Source organism: Syngnathus floridae, chromosome 4 (assembly GCF_059516105.1).
Source record: "Syngnathus floridae isolate MCC-2025c chromosome 4, RoL_Sflo_1.0, whole genome shotgun sequence".
NCBI lineage: Eukaryota > Metazoa > Chordata > Actinopteri > Syngnathiformes > Syngnathidae > Syngnathus > Syngnathus floridae.
In genome coordinates this window covers 9,271,127-9,292,965 of record NC_142416.1, presented here as the reverse complement: position 1 = coordinate 9,292,965, position 21,839 = coordinate 9,271,127, and the positions used below count along the sequence as shown (strand labels likewise).

Genomic DNA, 21,839 nt, shown 5'->3' with positions numbered 1-21,839 from the left:
GCGGTAGAAAACAGAAGTCAGTGGTCATTTGTGCTTCTCCCAAAGCAACAGGAGTAGGACAAAAAAGGGCAAGAAGAGCAGAGAGGTGGAGGCAGTGGAGTCAAACAGATGGCTACCCCACCACTAACTACCATGCTGGCCTCGAGCCACACTTGCTTACTCTGAATGGAGGTGCCTGCTTGGATAACAAAAATCTAAAAATGTTCACGCGTCAACACAGGTAGTATGCGCAACACTCGTGCCGAACGGAGCACAAACAACTGTATTCAAGAAAATTATATCTGCTAAAACATTTTGCGCATAAAAAATGTGCTGCGTGAGGAGTGAACATTCCTGAGCAACTGTCCCACAGAGTGCGTGGGAAAGAGCATATGGAGGAACATAGGCGCACACATGCAAACAGCCCGCCGACACAGGATGTATTATTAGCATATTCTGTGACACCACACATACAGTAGGAGGCGAGGAAAGACCTCCAGGTTACCTTCAGTTTTAACTACACGGGACATGTTGCATTTAATCTTTAAGAACTATCATTTATTGAACTTTTCATTTATATCTAACTTTACTTTTATGCATACTTTGTATGTCCATACATATACGATGTATGTGCAATTTCTTACGCGTTAATTAATTTAACTTTTTTTTCTCTTTAGTTTCTTTAGATCAGGGGTGTCAAACTCTTTTTTTTCGTGGGCCGCATTGTAGTCGTAGCTTCTTTCGGAGGGCCATTATGACTGTCAACCCAAATAAATGTATGAGCACCTCATATTATATACAGTAAAAGCTATATACAGTAAAAGCTACATACAGTAAAAACAAACTGACAAATAACTTGTTTTGAAATCAGATGAGGGAAAACTGGTCAAATATTTGAAAAAACGATATTAAAAGTGTAGACAATTTGCAATTCTAGTAATGACACACGAATTTGATGCACAATTTGTCTTTGCGGGCCACATAAAATGATGTGGCGGCCGTATCGGGCCCCCGGGCCTTGAGTTTGACACCTGTGCTTTAGAAGACCATTTCCCCAGTATTTATTTCAAAGTGTGTGTAATTTTACAGCGGCTAACAATATTATATTGTATCCCCTCATCATTCAGATGTCACGACAAATATGTTTCCACCTACAAAACTTGATATGAATCTTAAAGCAGCTTTAAGATTACACAACTATGATACAATGTTTTTTCATAATATTACAGGCTTACTCCTGCTGCTCCTACCATCTTCTCTCACCTCTGTGTTTGCCTTCACACACCGTAGTTGTACCCAATCAGTGTGGCTTTTCCCACAGCTTTTAACAAGTCTTGGCAGAAGTGCTAACAGAGGACTTAGTCAGCAGGAAATTACCATTCAACACACTGCCACTGCGCTGTGATATAATACAACCCAACAGCTGTAGAACCCGGTGGGATGGGTAGAGAGGAACCCAATAGTTGATGCACACCATCAAGGTTTTGGTACCTTAATTGGGCATTTAAAAATATGTAACAACTATTGGGAACAATAGACACTCTGGTCTTGTCACAGTCTTTGTGGCTGGGCTCTAATGAAGAAAATTAGCCCGCTCGTGTTGCACATATCGGCCGCTCAGGAGGGAGATTTAAAGAGAAGTAGCGTACAGTAATGGTGTAGAAAGAAATGCTACAGTGGTGATTTTCCATTCAGTGGAGAACTCTTGCTGATATATGAGTTCAATCAAGATGCAATCGTCATGAGCTAAAGCGGTTTCTCTTGCATAATGGAAGGATAAAGCCTGTTTAAACTCAATTTCCACCTTGGGTCTATCTGTGAAAGGGATGGCATCCTAGAAGCCGCACATTCCTCTTTGTTACTATCGGCCTCATCCTAACCTGGCACTAGACATTAAGCTGAAACGCTCAGCGAGCTGTGGTGTGTGAAAGATAATTAGGGGAAAAAATACAACAGGAATACTTCTGTTGAGTTCTCTAAAAGTCTGAATGATGTTTTACGGTAATTTAAAAGGGTTTGGGTTGTGTAGTAACTATTGCTTCTGAGAACACACAATCCTCAACAGTGTAATAATACCGCTATTAGTATCATTCAGCCCCAGAGAAGACTTGGGGTTGAGAGACTTGATGATTAGGTACATCTCCGTTGAACATAAAACAGATATACTTAATAATACAGAGGCCAGATGAAGGCTCATGCTTAACACTTCTATTTGACTGCATATACAGTATTCAATACTTTTATTTGATATGGCAGCATGCTATATAGATTTCATTCTGTCATTATTTAAAGTCTTTCAAAAAGATTTATAGGTCAGAGGCTGCTCTTGTGACATCTACAGATAAGTGTCAAATAATTAATCCAACCAAGAAAACTTGACAATATGTACTATGTGACAAAGTAGGCTATATTAGAATAGTAGAGATACAGAAGATATAAAAAGTCTACACACCCACGTGCAAATGGATTTTTGCAGTATAAAAAGATAAAACATTTCAAAATATTTTATACTATCTATGTATATACTATCTAATCTTTTTGAGAGGGGACAAAAAATAATCAAAGAAAAAAAAACATTACATCAGGGTGCCACATCCTCTTATACAGTAATTGGAGACTTGGCCGTGTGAACTGAACAATCACATCCAAACTCATGTTAAATGGGAGTCAGCAACAGCCACCATTTAGAGTACCTCTTATCAATTCTAAATAAAGTTTACATGTTCATGCACATTTTTTTATTGCTTTCTATCTGAAGCCTGAAAGGTTTCTGCTAACAGTATTTAGGACTGTTCATACTGTCCTCCACCTAAACTAAGGCCCCAGTTCCAGAGAGAGAAAAACAGCCCCAAAGCATGGCACTACCACTATGCTTCTGTGTAAGCATGGTGTTCCTTTGGTGGCGCCAAGTGTGTTTCCAACAAACCTTTAGGGATTGTGGACAAAACAATCAAATCCCTCTGATATTAAACTTAATTTAGGATTAACTAAATACTTCAAATGGTGGCAGGTGTGGGCTGACTCCCACATAACATACCTTTTTGAATGTGGCTGGTCATAAGACTAAGAGGGTGTGTACATTTGCGCAACCACATTAGCCCAGTTGTTAATTCTTACATCCTTTTGGGATGGATGTCACATTGGTGGGAAAACAGCTTTGAAAAGTATTATCTTGGTCTCAATTTCACACAAAAAAATAGACATTTAAACAGCGCAGACTTTTTCCATCCATCTGTTAAGCAATCCACTTCTGGATAGATGGACAGATAAATATGGATATAAATATTTCTTCCATGCTCCAAGGTGTAATTGAGTGCAAGTGCATACCTGCAGGACAATTGGGAGTTGCTCAGGAGGATTCCGGTTCTCTACGCCCATTGTCAACCACACCTGAAAAGCTGTCAGCTGTTCTGCGAAGAAAGGACTGTGCTGTGGAGACAAACATGCGCACATATGTGTGCACCCCCCCCACACACATATGCACACACAGACAGCTATGCATAAAAAGCCAATCTGCAGTCAGCATTTCATAACAACCCTGACACATGAGCCAGAGAGTGACAACACATTGCAGTAACGACATAAATCCCGATCTATCAAGATCACCTTTGCCGTATCTCACTCGCTGCTGCCATAGTAGCATGCCTGACTGATTGGTTGCTGGAGGGGTTTGGATCACGCCGAGCGCTAATAGTGCAGCGGGAATTAGGACGGTTAACAACTGTTGATGGATGTCAAAGGGAAGTATCAATGCCTTTCGGCAGAAAGGCCAGATTGATTTGTGCCCAATGAAAGCTTAATAAGTCCCTACACAAGAAAGACTTGCACTATATTAGCGTAAAGATTAAAGTGATGTTTATTGTATATGTTATTGCGATTTTTGGTTCGTCCCATCAGGATTCAATAGGATATATGTCCCCATTTGTCCTTATGATTTTCTGGTCTGTTTTAGTTAATCCCAAAGGCGATCACTGATTAATTACCTCAGCTAGTGATATTGTTTTCACCACTGCTTGCGTTAATAACTGGATCCCCCTCAAAATGCAGTGCCAATTTCCTGTGTCAAAAAACATGCCATTGAATTTGGTGCTTATTAGAAGCAAAAGTGGGTCATGTGTGTTTATCATGTCAGAGACCTGTTGCTCCAAGTGAAGGGTCAGATTTAGCAACACCAGTAGGTGTGTAATAAATGAAAACATGAGTTTCACAGGTGCTTTTGAAATAATTTTTTGCTTTGTGTAGGAAAAACACACTTACCCTGAATGCGGTGCCCTCCTCAATGATGGTTGGCAGCTGAGACAAGCAGATATCCACAGCCAGGTCCCACGCTTGCCTGGGAGAGGTGACACATCCGCAACCATTTCTATTAAACATGTCCTTTTTTTACAAACCTGTAATTGTATGCTTTATATTTTCAGCCCGGGGGCCAAGAGAGGGCAGCAAGGAGCCTTTAATCCTCTCATGGTCATCATAACTAATTCATACGGTTATGCAACACAATTTGGACACCTATCTCAGTTTCTCTATTTGGCTAGTCTTCCTTTCTACTTTGCCGGTTCGTGTTTCCAGGCCTCAAAGGAGCTTTTCTATCATAATTAGTGAGCGTTACTGTCAATTTATGGATGCTGACCATTGCACCACACTGCAATATGATACTCAACAACTAGGGAAGGAAAAAACAAATGGATCCACTGGTGCGTGATTGCAAAGTCTTTGTGCCAGTTAACCTTCAAAATTTCTGCAAGTATTTTAATAGCCGATTGTATTTGACGAATTAGCAATTGTGCTCCCAATTCTGTTGCCATATCAATTCCTCTTGATCATTCCTTGAATGAGTTACTGCATTCACTGTCCTCCCTCACAGCATCACCACAATCCTTGTTAAAGTCCATTGACAGTGGAAATGCAATGATTCATTTTTTATCCTTTCTGATTGAACTGGATTTTAACATTTCAAAACCAAAACCAGTTCCATGAGCTTAAATACACAGGCACCGTACAAAAGTGTACATTAAGTGGTCCAATGGATTGAAACGTGTTTATACCCTGGGCTAAAAGGTTAAAAATGGAACATTATAACCTTGGTAGAATGTTTTTTGTTTAATTACAACAAAATCCATATCCACTGGTGCCTTGAGATACGAGTGACTTCACATACATGATATTTTAGACATTACAAATATTTTTCATTTTATTTTGGTTGGGAGGCATGAACTGGCGTTGGCTTGATACTATTTTCCGATATCTAAGACCGATAATGCAGCCGCGAGGATAGGCCAATGCTAATCTTATAAACTGTCCGCTTCTTTTTGTTACTAATAGATGTCACTATTAGGTGGATGTAATTTGCCTTATACTGACTTCTAAAAATTCACTGTGCAACGAGTGCTCACGTGATAAGAATACAGGCACATGACAACCTAAGTGATGGCTTTTCTATGCTTTGGGATGTCACACAAAGGGAAGTCTGGTAAAAATAATACATTGGGCTTATGGATTGGATTGGATCATGTTATTTTGGCCCGGATCGGATTTGATAGCGATCAAGTGGACCACCGCTCATTGGAACAGATTAATGACGTTTCCATTGATTTCGAGGGTGAAAATTGATTTGGGATGGAAGTGACATCACTATATGCGTATGGGATGTGCTGTAAATATTGCAACATGGAATAAAGACACAAAAAATTCCATGGAAAAATGTGAGAAAAATGGCAAGAAAATGTAGACTTCGTAACAAGAGGCTGAATTTGAATAAAAAGATCTCCAACTTGGCCAGCGATGTGCAAAATCAAAGGGCCAGAGCAGAAATGCAAGAGAAGAGAGCCAAATCAGCAAAGGCACGCTCACGGGGAGGAGGATGCAGCACCACTTGGGATGACAGCATTAACTCAGGTAACGGCTGCCAATATCAATGAGCAACTCATCACCAAAACCTGTCAGTGTGTGCTTGTGTGTGTGGTGCATGTAAAATGGGGACAGCAGTCAACAGAGGAGTGTAAGGGAGCAGTTGGTGGCTGACTAAGCACTTGTCGCCGTTGCCTGCAGAGAGTGGTGCAGTAACACACACTCCCACATTTGTACACACTCCCACACTGAAACTGTCCACAGGGGAATAATCAGCCTTGGATTTTTCAAATCTATCCAGTTCAACACCATTTGAATAACAATTGCTGCCCGTGTGCGGGCACGACCATCGATCTCGCAACCCCCAAATTGTTTGATTGCTTCCTTTTATTGTCATTCTACTCATAAATTCCTAATCTCACTTCTATTATTGAAGTGGTCTTTTATTTGTGGCACTTTCACATTTATCGGTCTTGAGTTCGACACGGTCTTGTCATTATTCCGTGCTACTAAATACTGCATGTGTTGCAGTGCAGTAGAGCTCTCAATAATTGTTGCCATGAACATAATAATATACACACAGACCTAACCTAGACTTAAGAGGCAAAAAAAAAACCTATTCAGTTCTGCAAGCGCAAAATACTTTACAAAGAGAGGTGCCATGTTGTTTTGTTACGCAACAATCTCCCTTGCAAGGCAGGACTGTCGAGAAGGCTTTCTTTGCTTCTCAACACAAGACAGATAACGAGTGGGAGGTTGCAGGGATGCGTTCATAGAAAACAAAAAGAAAAAAAAACAATGGAGGGGGAACTGTTTGTGCACAGGTACAAAGTTAATGGAAAAGTGTTTCTTACAGTGGGGAGATACTGTGTTACAAGGACACAGATGAGTACCACTGTGTTTGGGATTAGATAAAAAGAGAGAGACTATGATTGAAATTAAATGCACTTTTTAGACAGTTATCTAAAGTTATTATAGTTGCCAATAGCAGGTTGATTTGTGTGTGTATGCAGTGACTTCATAACTGACCCCTCAGCATGTGCCCACTTGCATGGCAAATGATCGGCACTTCCACAACAGTCTCCGAAAGGCTATGTTTGTTGAACAAATTAAAAATAAAATAAATTTGAGACATGGTGATGACAAGATGGGTCCAGAGTGAGATTACTTTGCAGGAAAATTATTTCAAAAATAGTCTACTGTCAGATTATACAGACAGTTTCAATATATGCGTTCTGGCTAAAAGCTTATTTACACTCGCATGGGCGCAGTGTCGACTACCGTGTTGAATCACGTGACCACCGCGGACCTCTGTGACCCGTGGCCAACACACGACACGCATTGTTGCTGCGTGTGCAGTGCCGCGCGCGCGCACTATTGTGATTGGCCGAATTAGTCACATGCTACGATGCTGTTCTTCACTATTTTAGATATGTTTCTCAATACTGCAATCTCTAAAACAAAAAAACATGGATAGAGTTAAAGTGCAGCTGTGGTGCACAAATATGTGGATTCATACAATGCCACCTCAACCAACTACAAAGATGCACAAATGGCAGCCAACTCCTGGCGTGACATTTATGTGGCAGTGGGTTTGGATTTGTTTGAGTTCCAGCGAAGGTGGAAGATCATGAGAGAAAAATTGGTCCGCGTCTAGTTTCAAATTTTGGTCAAAATAAGAACAGAAGGTTAACATTTTTGATTTTATGTTTTCTATTAAAAAAATCTTAAAGGCCTCAAGGTCCTAACATTACATTGTAAAGGGAACAAGTCATTGTCAACCCTTTAGATTGGTCAAGAAATTGTAAATCAAAAATAAAAATAACACCCATGTGTGTGGAGTGGCCAATAGTATGGATTTGTGGAGAAAAAAAAACACATTCCAAATTGTACATAGCAGGTTTTCAATGATATCAGAGCTGAAACTAAAAAAATAATTAGGTAATGCAGCATTGCGTTCACACTTCCTGTGTAAAGCTTTTAACTGTCCAGCATTTGGGTGGATTTCTCATTTTACAAATGAGCCTCATTAACTTTTGGCTGCTGGCATTTCTATCACTGCACAGCCTTTAGTACAAAAGTTACTTTGTAGTATCATAAAATGTAGATAGTGCCACTCTGTACCTTTTGTCAAACCACAAATGTATTTTGTCATTTACTGCGGCATGTACTAAAAAAACAGATGTGAACACTGAGGACCCTTCTTCACTATTTCAACATGCAAAGCCAGGGCTGTGTTAGTGTGTCTTACCACATGGCATGCATGTATGTTGGAGGCAAGCGAGGGCTGCTGACAGGTGTACAGTTGTATGACCTCATTATCCTCTCTGCTAATAGAAAATTGCGGAACAAGCTGGCCACCAGAAGATCCTGACGAAACAGCTTCTGGAACAAATCTATATGCAGACGCAGATAAAAATTAACACAAATTACAAGGAAGGAAAAAATAGCACTTACGTATGTAGAGAAATAAGTAAAAAAAACTACCCAAACTACTTTAAAAAAAACTAGAGCAACTCAAAAATGTTAGAAGGTGCACCGTGTATATGCTTTGTGAATACCGAAGACCAAGATCTGAAAAAATTAAAATGCATTAGGTTACATTTTTATTTTCATCAGCATACCTGTAAATGACCATTATTGGATGAGAAGGCACAATGGAGCATTTGGCTATCATGCATTCCTTGTGGGTTTCTTCAAATCCTCTGGCTTCCACCCACCTTAACAACCCAAAATACATTGATGACTAGTCCAGGGTGTACCAGTTCTCTCCTAAAATAATATGGGATGAGCCATACCTCACCTGTCATCATAATGAGCTATAATCAGAAGCAAATAGAAGGATGGGGCAAGCCAATTTCCTGCAGACCTATGTTTTTTTTATATTACGGAAATTGTATTTTTTTTGTTGTATGAGCAAAATTGTATGTGCTGAACGCAAGTAATATCTTGACCGAGCCCATAGCAGAGTTGTACAATAGTCTGGGTGATTTGAATTAGGTGTGCAGCAGAGTCTCATTACTGGGATTCTCCTTGACGTGGGTTGCTTCATTAACGGTAGAGCCCCGAGGGTTTAAAAGGCTTTGACAGCCATCAGCATTGTCACATTGTTACTGGTGCTGGGAGTTAGTGTGCTTGGAATGTGTGCTGCATAAAAGACAGGTACGGGTAATGATGATGACTATATTAATAATAATAATAATAATAATAATAATAATAATAATAATAATAATGATAATAACTGTGTGCACTGTATAAAAAATGGAAATCCCACAAATGAAATAATACATCTAGCTCAGTCAATGGGCAACTGATGAACAGGCTACAGCGGCCATCGGAATCAAGTGTTCAGTACTAGCCCTAGCCAGGCTTCGGCCGGCTCATTCTCCTCTGAGCATCTTGGTGCAGAGTAAAAACAAAAATAATGAACAATTCCTAACAATGATATCATTCAAATACATGTCATATTACCAAGAACTGGTAAAAATCCTGTTGCGATAATACTCGTGTACATTTGCAGTGTTGTCTAATCAAAATTGGGGTCATTGAATGACACTAACAAGGTCTTTCTAATGCACAGAAAAGCGTAAAGGAGATGCTTCAAGATTAAAGTCAAGGGCAGTAGGCAGTGCATAAGCGGTTCAGAGAATGGACGTTTACCATATGACCCTGAGGTGAGTGGATGCAACACCAAGGCTCGTAAGCGGTTTGGTATTGCTGTGTTCGCATCAAAATTAATAGTTTGCGCCACATTAATTTATATTCAATATAGCAAAACTGAGAAACAAATGCTGACCTGGTGTATTGAGAGCCGTTCTCATGTTCACTTGAAAGAGCCCGCACATGATTATCAATTAGTAATTGTCAGAGACTAATGGCCTGTTAATCACTGAATACACTAGCCGAAGGCGTGGCAGTAAGAGCTCACAGAGGAGCAACAACACAAGGAAGAGTGAAAAAAATGGGGGACAGCAGGGAAAGGAGTTATAGCTTGACAGAGACATTAGCCAGAGGCATTTTTCCTCATTGCCAATCTTAAATATAAGTTATTTGGATGCTGTTTTTTTCCCTTTGGTCTTCTGACATTTTTGGAGCTCTATGTAGATTAAATAAATAAAAGAATACATTTATTTTCTTAATAAAATTACAGCTTTGTAAATAAATCGATTTATCTCTGCTTTTAGACAAGAAAATAAAGTTGACTGTTATACACATTTTAGAAATAAAATCTGTTGATCTGCAAGTTTTTAGTTACCAAACACACACCCTCTTGGAGTCAAGCGGTACAGCTACACCGTTCTATGCCAGTTTTATTATTGTAATGCTTCATTATTACGCTAGTATTATTTGAAATTGTAGGAAAGTTTGGTTATGCGTGCAGAGCCACACCTCGGGGCAACACGTTCCAGGCAATGGTATCAGTGATGGCTGTGAAAATCCAGTTGAGTTCTCCGAGGGGAGTGCGCCTGTCGTTGAGTCTGCCAGGGATCCTGCACACAACATAACAACACAGATGGCTCGGTGTCAGCAACTCATTGTCATGTCACAAAGATGACTCAGAACACAAAGTGGCAATCACTCGACACTGTGATCTCACATATTTGAGGGTATTTACATTTACAGACGCTTGGGCTTTAACTCAGATGGACAGACGAAGAGCACAAATGCTGAATATTCATGTGTGAGTATAAGTTGATCATGGAAGCTGCTACAGTCCGTGAAGGCCCAATAAGGGAAAACAGAAGCATTTGGCAATCTATTGAACAAGATGTACAATGATTTTAGATTTAATTTACATATATTTTAATTGCACTGGTCTGTGCAGGACATGGTTGCTGTCCAATGAAAGAATATATCGCCCACGTTTTTTTCCTTTTCAGAGAAAGTATCTTTTGATAAAAACAAAACATTGGAAAAATTGGGAAATAATGTGCATTTAATTGAACGGCAACAATATTAGAGGTGTAAATGATTAAACAACAACTATCAAATAATCCACAATTATTTTGATAATTAATTAATTGTTGACAGACTTTGTTTAATTTAAAATTATCCAAATCCGTTTTTTTCCTTTTCAGAGAAAGTATCTTTTGATAAAAGCAAACCATTAACAAAATTGGGAAATTGTGTGTATTTAACAGTGACAATATTAGAGGTGTAAATGATTAAACAACTATCAATTATTTTGATAATCAATTAATTGCTGACAGACTTCATTTAATTTAAAATCGTCCAAATCCTCAGCCTCTTCTAAGTAGTAAATATTCCTAAATTTTTGTAGTTTATAATTAGAAAAAAGGTTAATTATTAAAACAATTGTTAGTTGTAGCCCTAGACAATGTCAACAATGTAGACAATGTAAGACTTACTTTTATGGTTGAGGAAATGTTTGCAATATGTATTAGAAAACTGAAGTTTAATTCTAATTTAGTTTTCGGCATATGCACAGTATAAGATGTGCCATACATATGTATTCTAGGACTAGGGAAAACAAAATATATAGTGCAAAAGCAGACTTTTCCCTTTTATTGTGGGGCAGACAATGAACCAGCACATCTGCAAAGAGATTCTGCATTTTCTTGATTCAGTAAACATGAAAAGGCAAGAGTCATAGCAGGACAACATGTGGTTACTCATCCGACCTGGCTCTGCGTGATGTTTGGCCTCTTCTGCAAGGTCAAGGAGGTCATAAAAGCCACTCATGAAGATGTGGATGAAATCAAAATGACAGTGAGGACAGTGCTGCAGAAGATTCTAAGAATCCTTTCAGGAATGCATCAGGATGTGGCAGAGAAGCTACATTAAACTCCAGGGGGTTCATTCCAAGTAGAGCTGTGCAATGCGGACATAAATTTATAACATAAAGGTCGTTCTATGCCAAATCACCCAGTGGCTTTAACCAAGCTATTGATCTGGATAAACCTTTGTGTACTTTTTGCTACTGATGGGACAACACAAAATCTTTCATTTTAGGTCGATCAGACCAAGGGTTTAGGAGCTATGGCTCGGTGAATCTTGACATTTTCTGCAAAGATGGATGCTGATGCTTTCATTTAAACCCTCAAGTCTTATGATCAACTGGCTCAATCTACACAGAACAGGTATTGTTGAAAAGGGAATACAACAAGGATTCCAAATAGAGTAAGAAGATTGGGTCAAATTTGAGCAATTTGACATTTTGACCTGTAATTTGACCTTGAAATTCACCTTATGGATCAGGTGACCTTAACATTTATCATGAAATGTAATCCCTCACATATTTTCCAAAACACAAAACTTTCTATAAAATGTTTGATAGCAATAGAGAGTCAAAGTATCCAAGTATCCATACACTGATTCATATGTAATTGAAAATCGGATCTCGCCCCCAGCGAGTATATTAGTTTCTATCTCAGTTTACCTGAGCAATCACGTCATGCATGTTTTTACACTCACAAATCTTCCAATGCGTATATTATTACCCAAAGGTTATTGTTATAAAGTAAAGTTTATACTATAGCGCATTCTGTTTTGACTCGGCATGATGATGGCTGTGTATGAAATGCATGCAGTAAAAGAACATTATCCCTTGGCCCCAGGCTGACAACATCACGGAACATTTGAAGTTAGGGTATCGTGTAATTCAAATGGTGATAATTCTATTATGAATGGATAATTCTCAGTTCGTACAAAGGCCCAGTATTTGCACTGCATTTGCGAAGCTTGCCAAATGTGTTGGGCAGCACAACACAGCAGTTTGTATCCCTTTTCATTTGTCTTGGTAAGGGTGGCACAGATGGTTGAAAAAAAAAAAACCTTATTGGTGATTGAATGATTGGACACATGAATGAAGTGGTTAAGTGGTTAACAGATTGGAAACATCCTCCATGTTACAGTTTTCCAGCTATATACTGATATAGATCGAATTGGGTTCTGTTTGGGGTATCATGCTGCCGTGGCAATTCCAAAACTGATTATTAGCCAATATCGATTTCAATCACCTGGCTTAACTGCATATTTTTTGTTATTTTTATCTGCACACAAGCAATTGTTCAAATAATCAATAAAGCTGCCTTTTTTATTTATAAATGTATGAGTTCATTCGACAACATCAGGACGTTATTTTACATTGACATTGCAGAAAATGTACAAACAGTAAATTATAATTCAGTGAATGGTGTCATCTGTAAGGTGCAGTGTTAAGGAAAGCGTCAGGGGATACTACACTGCACACATGCTGCTCTCTGGTTGCTACAAGGTGCAAAACGCGAGCTGCGGGTAATTTTTTTTTTTAGTGATTGTCAACATACGCTGATCACATTCTGTGTGAATTCACATTCTTTCCCGTGGATATCACCCAATTATCATAGAACATCACAAGATAAAATACACTTTGTAATTCATGCTGGATGATAGTTTTAGCCTTTTTTTTATAATGCATTGAGCATTGATGATTGGATTCAGTACATATGTTATATTCTGTCAAACTTCTATATGATAAAAAATGTTTGCTAATTTGCGACACAAATTTCTATTGGTAATAACATGTCCATGGTGCCAACGTCGTGTATGAGCAAAGGGAGGAGTGCATGTAAATAAGAGAGAGCGTTATGTGTGACTGTGTGTGTATGTGTGTGTGTGTGTGTGTGTGTGTGTGTGTGTGTGTGTGCGTGCGTGCGTGCGTGCGTGTGTGTGTGTGTGTGTGTGTGTGTGGGAGGGGGGGCTAAAAAGAGAGAGAAATACTGTCATTTAAGAAAGCTTCGACAAGATGACACGTGTATTGTGAGCAGGAAAAGACGTCGTGACTATCTTATATAATTGACCATTGTGAGAAAATACAGCCAGAATGTGTTGGATGTGGGAAGTTGAGATAGTGAACACATGGTCAAAAAGAAAAGGAATTTTCAATTTGATTTTGTTGTTTGACTTTGGACTTAGCATGTTTTATTTGGCACCATTTTTAAGCCGCATGACCTTCCTGACACAACTTAAAGGGTCTTGCCGAGGCACCCAATTAGATACTACCGTTGATCTTGAAAAGGATTTGAACTCATGTCACCAGCATCCAAAGCCAGGGGGTACTGCCCTCTGAGCCATTCAGCCGCCAGGAAGTAATTGGATGAAGAGCCCAATAATTGTTTCTTAACGAGAGTTTGTATAGCTGGACAATATGGCCTTAAATAAAATGTTTTTTCTTTTTTAAAAAAAAAAATCCGATTTCCATTTTCAAATGTTTAACAATTTAACACAATACAAGTAGTCGTCAAATGACGTGACTCAGCTGGTCCATGTTTGCAGTTGAAGGTAACACCGCATGAGCTATCATATTTTTTTTGATTGCACAGTGAGGCACGTGACCTTGAAAGCACATAAATAAATGCTTTTTATTGTCATAATACAAATATACAGTGACAGAAAGCTTCTAACTGCAACCATGTTTTAAGACATGAATGTCAAGGTGAATGTTTTCAAGCTAGATAAATAAATAGGTGAATAAATGAATTAATATTGAAGCTCATTAATGGAACTGAACCGTCACCAAGGCCTAGTCTTTTATCTGTGTTTTCCAGTTTTGTCTGACCTCATATTAATTTAGTTGAACCGCCACCGAAGCCCAAACACAATACAAACAATTAAATTGGGACATCTAACCTACAAGCCACTCATTCATTCTACAGTACCACATTTGATTATTTGATTATTTCAAACTGAGAAATAACACTTAACTTCAGAATATTCAGTTTTATGACTCATATGTGGGATGGCAAATGAGTTTAATGTCATTTTTCTTTTATGAGCTGAGAGACTATTCATTATTCAGTTCAGAGACATCAGTGTCATCATTCATCGCACATGGCAACGTGCCATACCTCAATGATTTAAAATTCTGCAATCTTTATCTGCCACAAAAACAGTTCTAATAATAACAATGTGTTTATTTCATTATTATTTTTTTATATAAATTGCCATGGGTAAATGCTGAGAGCCAAATTAGGTCTCCAGAAGGCTGTGAATGACTAGATGGGTTGAAAGTTGTTTTGCATTCGACCACCTGTTGCCTAGTTCTAACTGTCCTGTTCTTGACGAATGTTTTATTCATATCCTGCAGAAAAATAAAAACAGGAGAGGAAATATTTGCCTCATGCAGCATAAGGTAACTGCAAGAATTTTAGGAGGTGCAAAAACTTTTCTTTTTGTTCATTAGCAGCATTTACTTTTTGCTCATGAATCCCAGAATTCTAATTGACACAATATTAAAAATATTACAACTGGTGTACTGGAGTTGGTGGGGAGGTCGGATCATCTGATGCTGAGGATGTTGTGGAGGCAGTTCCTTTGGAAAATCGCTAAGCCATCGGCTGAGTGTCCACAATTCATAATCACATAATCATAGCATGAGGCAGAGAGGATTGGTGAGTTGAGGAGATGGGCCTTTATTGGGGTGCGGATACAGTGGGTCTTCCATATTTTTGATAGCCTACCGATGGTGCTGCGAGATGCCTTAAGATCTCTGGCTCGGTTGGAGAGGACGTGGTTCTCTTTGCACCCTCGGGTTAATGAAAGAAAATGAGGTGGAAGAAAGTCTCAGAGAGACTGTAGTTTTGTTCTTGTTTTCTTTGTGTAAATATTTTCTATTTTTTATTCAATAATGAATACTAAGATGCAGCTTTAGTGCAAAAACGTGTAGTTTTGAAATGTGCACATGCAGATTTGCATTTGCCAGTTTAAAATGCAACGCTTGATACTATACATGTTCAGTCACTGATACGTTTTCTTCTACCCTCACATTGCACACATACCAACTACTTTAAGAGGATGCAACAAATGTCTGTCCTTGTCTGTCTAAACACATCCTTTGTGAATTAAATATTGTTAAGGAATGCAATGGGGGCAGGGTGGCTCAGTGATAAGAGTTGTTGTCTCCTACCCCAGAGGTTGGGGGTTTAACTGGCCATGTCAGATTACCCTTGAGGAAAATACTGGACACCCATGCTGTGTCATCAGGTAAATGGTCTAAAAAGCACTATACAAGTGAAAGAACATTTACCATTAACAAATGGAGGCCAGCGCATGAAAAGAAAGGTTGTCCTCACTTCAGGTAAACATATTCTGTCAATGCATGAGGACTTTGGTTTCCAAGAGAACAGTCTGAGTCTGTGTTGTTGTTAATTCAACACCAAAATTGAACATGGCCAGATTACAGTATTTTCTGCACTATAATGCACACTGGATTATAAGGCGCACCCAATGTTCCCTCTAAACTGTGCAGCTGCACAATTGCACACTGCCCGTGCAATCACTGCGCACAAGAAACTCCATGCTGCACACCAAATAAAATTCAGCATAAACTGATTGATTAATATCTAATGTTAGACGTAATCTAGAATAATTAAATGGGGGCGGTTTACTGTATGCACAGCCAAACTGCTGCAGTTCACTGTGCTTGTCTGGTGATAGGCGTACCCGTATGTCAATCAAGCGATGGAATTAAAGTGATTCGGTTTGGATTCTTACTTGGACCAGCAACCCCACTCATTTTTGCTGGTCATAAACTTTATTTATTTTAAAAGAAAGAAGCGAGTGCGTACGATGATGCGTAATGCGTTGATAAGCTTCTTAGCTTTGATGACGGGCTTGCGTTATGTGCTGCGGTGACGGGTTCACTGTGATAGACTTACCTATATGTCAATCAAGTGATGGGATGGATCGACGCAAACTTGTAATTTACTAGTCTTACTAAAACGTGCTGAAACATTTTGGCAGAGCGCTGTGTACAACCAGGATGGATCAACAAATTAATCGATTGATCCATATATAAGGCGCACTGTGGTTCTTTGAGTAAAATCTAAGTTTTTAAGTGCGCCTAATAATGCAGAAAATACGGTAGATAAGGGTGGTATTTAAGTCTGGTTCCTTGCATGTAAATATCCCCAACTATCAATAACTATGATTATTTGAGGCTATTTTATGTCTAGAAGAGCCGAGAGATACTTATCAGAATTTAGGCTAGAGATCTGGTCTGGATGCCATTCAATTGCAGTTTGAAAATCTAAATCTAAATAAATAAGCTAATGTGACTGACAAATAGAGAATATTTAAAGTATGTATAGTTGAGTTATTATAAGAAGAGCGCAACTTTATATGGGACAGGTGAGCTTTGTCTTTTTTTACTCAGGAGCATATAATCTACATAACCTGATTTTTTTTGTTAGTTTTACTCAGAACACTTCCTTTGAGTCACAGTCTTAGTTTACATGAAAATTTGTCAAACATGCCAGCTTCTTTACACAGATTTACTGATGTTCATCTTGAACTTTAATCCTTGGAGTCAGGCTGGTCATTGCTGGATTCTTGTTTAACAGTTCTGTCAAATCAGCACAGTTCCCTTATAATGTTCTAACTTTTAGGCCATGTGCGCTGTTTGATCATAAATTCCAGCAATGCCATTAGTGTTGGACTTTTGGAGCAAATAGTCCACGTATGCATTTGTTCGTTGAACTTTATTTAAAAAAAAATAAAATAAAAAACCCTGGCCAGTTTCCATGAAACAATGTTGTGGACTGTGTGGCTGTGTCATAGACCAGGAAAGGAACCGTTGTGTTTGTTTTCAAATTAAGTTTTAAAATAATATTGACTGATCTTTGTAGCACATGCTGAAGTTGTATACTGAAGAATAAAGCTCAAATAAGCAATCCCAGGTTGCATTAATTTGGCAGATGATGAGACAACAAATTGGACCGTCAAGAAGGGAGGCAAACTTGGCATGCTTATTTTAATAAACCACAAGTGGATAATGTTGGAAAATGGACCTTTTGTTTTGAACAGATAATTGATAATGAAGTTAAGTTTCACTACATGCTGGCTGGTCCATGACAAAACGTAATTGTAGTTATTCCGAGAGTTCGGTGTCTGTGGTATGGTCCACTCTGGTGAACGAGAATAGAAAACTTAAAATTGGTGTTTTTATCAGAGACAGTTCAATCCCGCCTCTGATTACAGCTTTTGGAGAACTTTTTAACCTAGGCGAAGGGGTCACATACTTCTTTTAGTCATGGAAAGTACAGTCTAGCAATATGGAGTGCAAATACAAAGAATAATCAATATGTACGGAAATACATATATACACACACACAAATCCATTATCTAAAAGTTGAGTCATATAACAGCTAAGAAGCAATTGTTTGGGTGGTGTTAGGAAATTAGATTGATTCTGTTTATTACTAGGACTGAGATGATCACGTTTCATGACCAATTTTTGCAGAAATCCAAAATATTCCAAAGGACCACACACTTGCATCTGCAACTGTGTATGTTTGAGAAGGTGCAGTACCTTTAAGACAATCACTTACTTCTCGATAAGGTCTAACGTCACCCCAGGCACCAACTTAGCACTCTTCTGCATGCAAAACCTAAAGAAAAAAAAATATTTATGAGATGTGAAGATGTCTGTTTCAAACATACTCAGAACTTCAGAATTCATCATTTCCTTAACAGGTAACTTGTCTGGGTTATAGTAGTTAGTAGTAGTAGGTGTGCTTGTATTGTTTACAGTGAGGCGTTAGCTCACAGTAGCCTCTTGAGAGGCATGAGGAGACTCACTGAGTTCATTTTGACATTGCATTTGGGTGTGGCATTATATACCTGGGTGAGGGAAGGGTTAGTGCTAAATAAATGTATGAGACCACCTGGAATAAAAATGAGAAGAGACCATCCAGCACAAGGAGGTGCCTTATGTGGACTCCTTCAATATTATGACATTTTACCATATGGAACAAGAATGAGGAACTTGAGGATGTTAATTAAGCAATTATTTGCCTCAGAATAATACATTGCACAGTATATACTAAATTGATTTATTTCTGAATTATACAGGAGTTGGAAATATTGTAGCTTTCTGAGAGTAACAGAGAGTCAAGCCAGTGTAAACAGAGCTACAACAATTGAGGAAGGTTGCATAAGAGAAAATTCAGTTCTTCCCCAACCCCTGTGGAATGGGAGGAAGAGGAAGAAGAGAGCAGAGAGATGGGAGAGAACATGGGCTGGAGGTTATACTATCCAAAAACCATGGGATGAATTTTGATTTGTTCAAACTGTAAACAATGATCAAATTTAGATTTGTTTGACTTTCAGAATAAAATGTTCCATTGATCTCATACATAATTAGGATGAAATGACTGTTCTTATTGAAATTATCAATGAAATTGTTGAAAATAATACAGTGGTGCCTTGACATACAAGCAAGCAAATTTAAGAGGTTTTTTTTTTTTTTTTTTTGCTTTGATTGTGAATTAAACTTACAAGCCCCACCATAGAGGCATTGAACACAACTCCGAGAGAGACTGGTTTTGGTGTTCTGCAATTGCCAAACGATTTGTTCAAACAAACATGTCTTGCATGAACATACTCAATTGAATGTCTGCATGAACTGCTTACTGATTAATTTCTTTCTCAGTTCAGTCCGAGCGGCAACTCGCGAAGTAGCTGCTTCTGTCGTCACCTCGGCTGGGACGTGGCAAGGGCAACTGAGATCTGATATTTATGTTGCAGTATAGCCACATGTGGGAAGACTAGCCAAATATCATACTCAGGAGTACTGTTACTTTACAATAATGACTCAAGTAAGGATAGAAAGTCATACTCCCAATAATTTATTGAGTAGGAGTAAAAAAGTCATCCATGTTCATCCATGTGGTCAGTGGGTCAGGAAAAAAAAAGCACCAAACCACAACCTCTGATCCTCATTTGAGAAGCACACCAAAATATATATGTGTACTTGCCTACGTTTATAGATCATCCTAGATCAATGGAGCAGAGGAGATCCTCAAACAAGATCAAGGTGGTATAATGTGCCATGTATAACTGTTGCAATGGCTTTATTTTTTACTGTAAAACTGACGCATAGAGCTGAAATCAGATTTGTAAGACCATAATGAGGCACGTGTATATGTCAGGGGAGCTCCATAAATTAAAGGAGCAAAATGTGAGCCCAGCCTCTTACCGTATATTTAAGTCTCATCTGTGTTTCCTCTCTTTATGGAAAGCACACTGTTCATTGCATACATAATGACATGGTCTACATCATCCAATCTTAACGGCAATGTTGAAAGGTAGCAGCAATAACAGAAAGCATACAGCACACGCCTTTGCATAAGTCATGAATATTTAATTCATGAGGGGGAAAAAATATCTCATCAATAATTGATTGATATTTCACGACGTAAAACAGCTTAAATTTACGTGCTTCGTTTTTTAAGATGACATTGGCTAAAGTGGAGCAATAATAAACTATTTTATCTAAAAAGTAACTTATTTCATTGTTAGATGTCCATAAGTACTTGTAAAACGTGTATCGACAAGAGGCAATAAGCTGGGCAAAATCGATTTCTAAGATTCTGAGACAAAAATGTGTTTTTTTGCCAATCATGTTAGAAGATTACTGAATATCTGCTCGACAATTTGAGATTTGTACTGTTCTCTTTCTGTAAGTCAGTTATGTCCTGTGCCTTTTCTCCTATTTTCCACATCCTGGATCAAATGAAGTTGATCAAAGCAGTGGCAAAATCATGAAAGATGGATATCTATTGGTAAAGGTTTTCTGCACAGCTGAGCAATGTGATGTAAGCATGCACACAGCCTGCCCGTTTCTCGTCTCTCTCTCCCCTTCTGTACCACAATCATCCATGCCTTGCTGCCTCTCATTAAATTTTAAAACCCAGGTATGCTCACGTATCAGTGCATCCCTTCACCCACTCACAAACTCCAGTAAATACTGTATACAGTACTCATCATTTTCTAAAGCTTTGCAAATATAAGAAAAATCTGAGAAAAATTAGCATAATTTCATATGAAGAGCAGAAAAAATGAGCTAATGGTGCTGTTATTCAAACTAGCAGATAGGAGGGAAGAAGGCTACATATGAAATTTAAGGATCTAAAAAGTGAGGTTAGAGCACAAAGAGTCTACTCAATGCAGTTTTTATTCTTTCCGATCATTCACAAATTTTGCGCTGAATTTAAAATAATTCACACTCGTGATGTACAGCAGTTTTCCTGGCACCGTACTGATAATGTCACTATCAAATATTTTTAAACAAATATTCTGTTGATTAATTAGATAGATTTGATTTCTATTACAAAAAAAACTGATGACTGTTTAATAACCAATTAGTACCACTATTGTTGTTTATTTGGTATTGCTGAGTGATAAAAAACAACTAAACAACAATTCAGCAATATCACACGAGAGAGGCTGTAGTTGTACTCACCAAAACTTTTTGAAATGGATTCTGGTATTGGTTTAGTCATTGTTTTCCAAAGTAAAAGCAGATATTAGCAAATGTCTTATTTTGATAAAACACACAATCAATCAATCTGCTTTCATGAAGGACTACAGAAATTAGAAAATAATTTCTGTTGAGGGGCTGAAATCAGAGGATTTTGATCATTTTTAGGTAAAGAATGGGTCCAAACTATTAAGTGATTATTGAAAGACGTTTTTGATTAATTTGATAATTTATTAATTCCGAATAATCAATCTATTTTGACACCTCTGGATAATACGCAAGGGGACAATTCAGCATAGCCTCAGCCTGACATGTGCACTGTATGTTGATTGTGAAGTGGATTTGGTAAATTTTGAAGGTGTAATAGTAAGTGGAGTGTTCATTATAACTAATTAAAGCATTTTTTACTAAGTCACAGGACACGACATCCATTGATAGAGTTAAAGAGCTTCAAGGAACAGTTTAGTCAATATAATTCAGAAGCTTGATCTATGAAATAGAATGTCGGTGAGGGATATCAATATTAATGGCATAATACTGAGGGTTCATTATGCTGAAGGTCATAGCTATATGTGGATTTAGAGCAGTGGAAGAGTGACTAAACTCTTCAACATTTATGGGAGGAAAGAAACGTTATGGCAGCTGTAGGCCACTTCTTGAAGGTAGCCTGTCACTCTCACTAACAGAAAATGCGTCATGGAAAGTTTTGTCGACTAGATTGAATTTTGAATAGAAAACGTGTTCAATCATC

General features: G+C 38.3%; 1 protein-coding gene across 6 annotated transcripts in view; it reads right to left on the bottom strand.

Annotated features, from left to right (window-relative positions):
- rptor (regulatory associated protein of MTOR, complex 1) overlaps nucleotides 1–21,839 on the bottom strand; it is a 97,464-nt gene that overhangs the window by 48,982 nt on the left and 26,643 nt on the right. For all 6 annotated transcript variants that reach the window (XM_088373080.1, XM_088373078.1, XM_088373077.1 and 3 more), the window contains 5 exons: nucleotides 18,156–18,215; nucleotides 10,216–10,316; nucleotides 8,078–8,222; nucleotides 4,237–4,312; nucleotides 3,307–3,408 (listed from right to left, as the gene is read on the bottom strand). In XM_088373080.1, coding sequence (XP_088229206.1) covers nucleotides 3,307–3,408; nucleotides 4,237–4,312; nucleotides 8,078–8,222; nucleotides 10,216–10,316; nucleotides 18,156–18,215 — 484 coding nt within the window. The remainder of the gene's footprint in view (nucleotides 1–3,306; nucleotides 3,409–4,236; nucleotides 4,313–8,077; nucleotides 8,223–10,215; nucleotides 10,317–18,155; nucleotides 18,216–21,839) is intronic.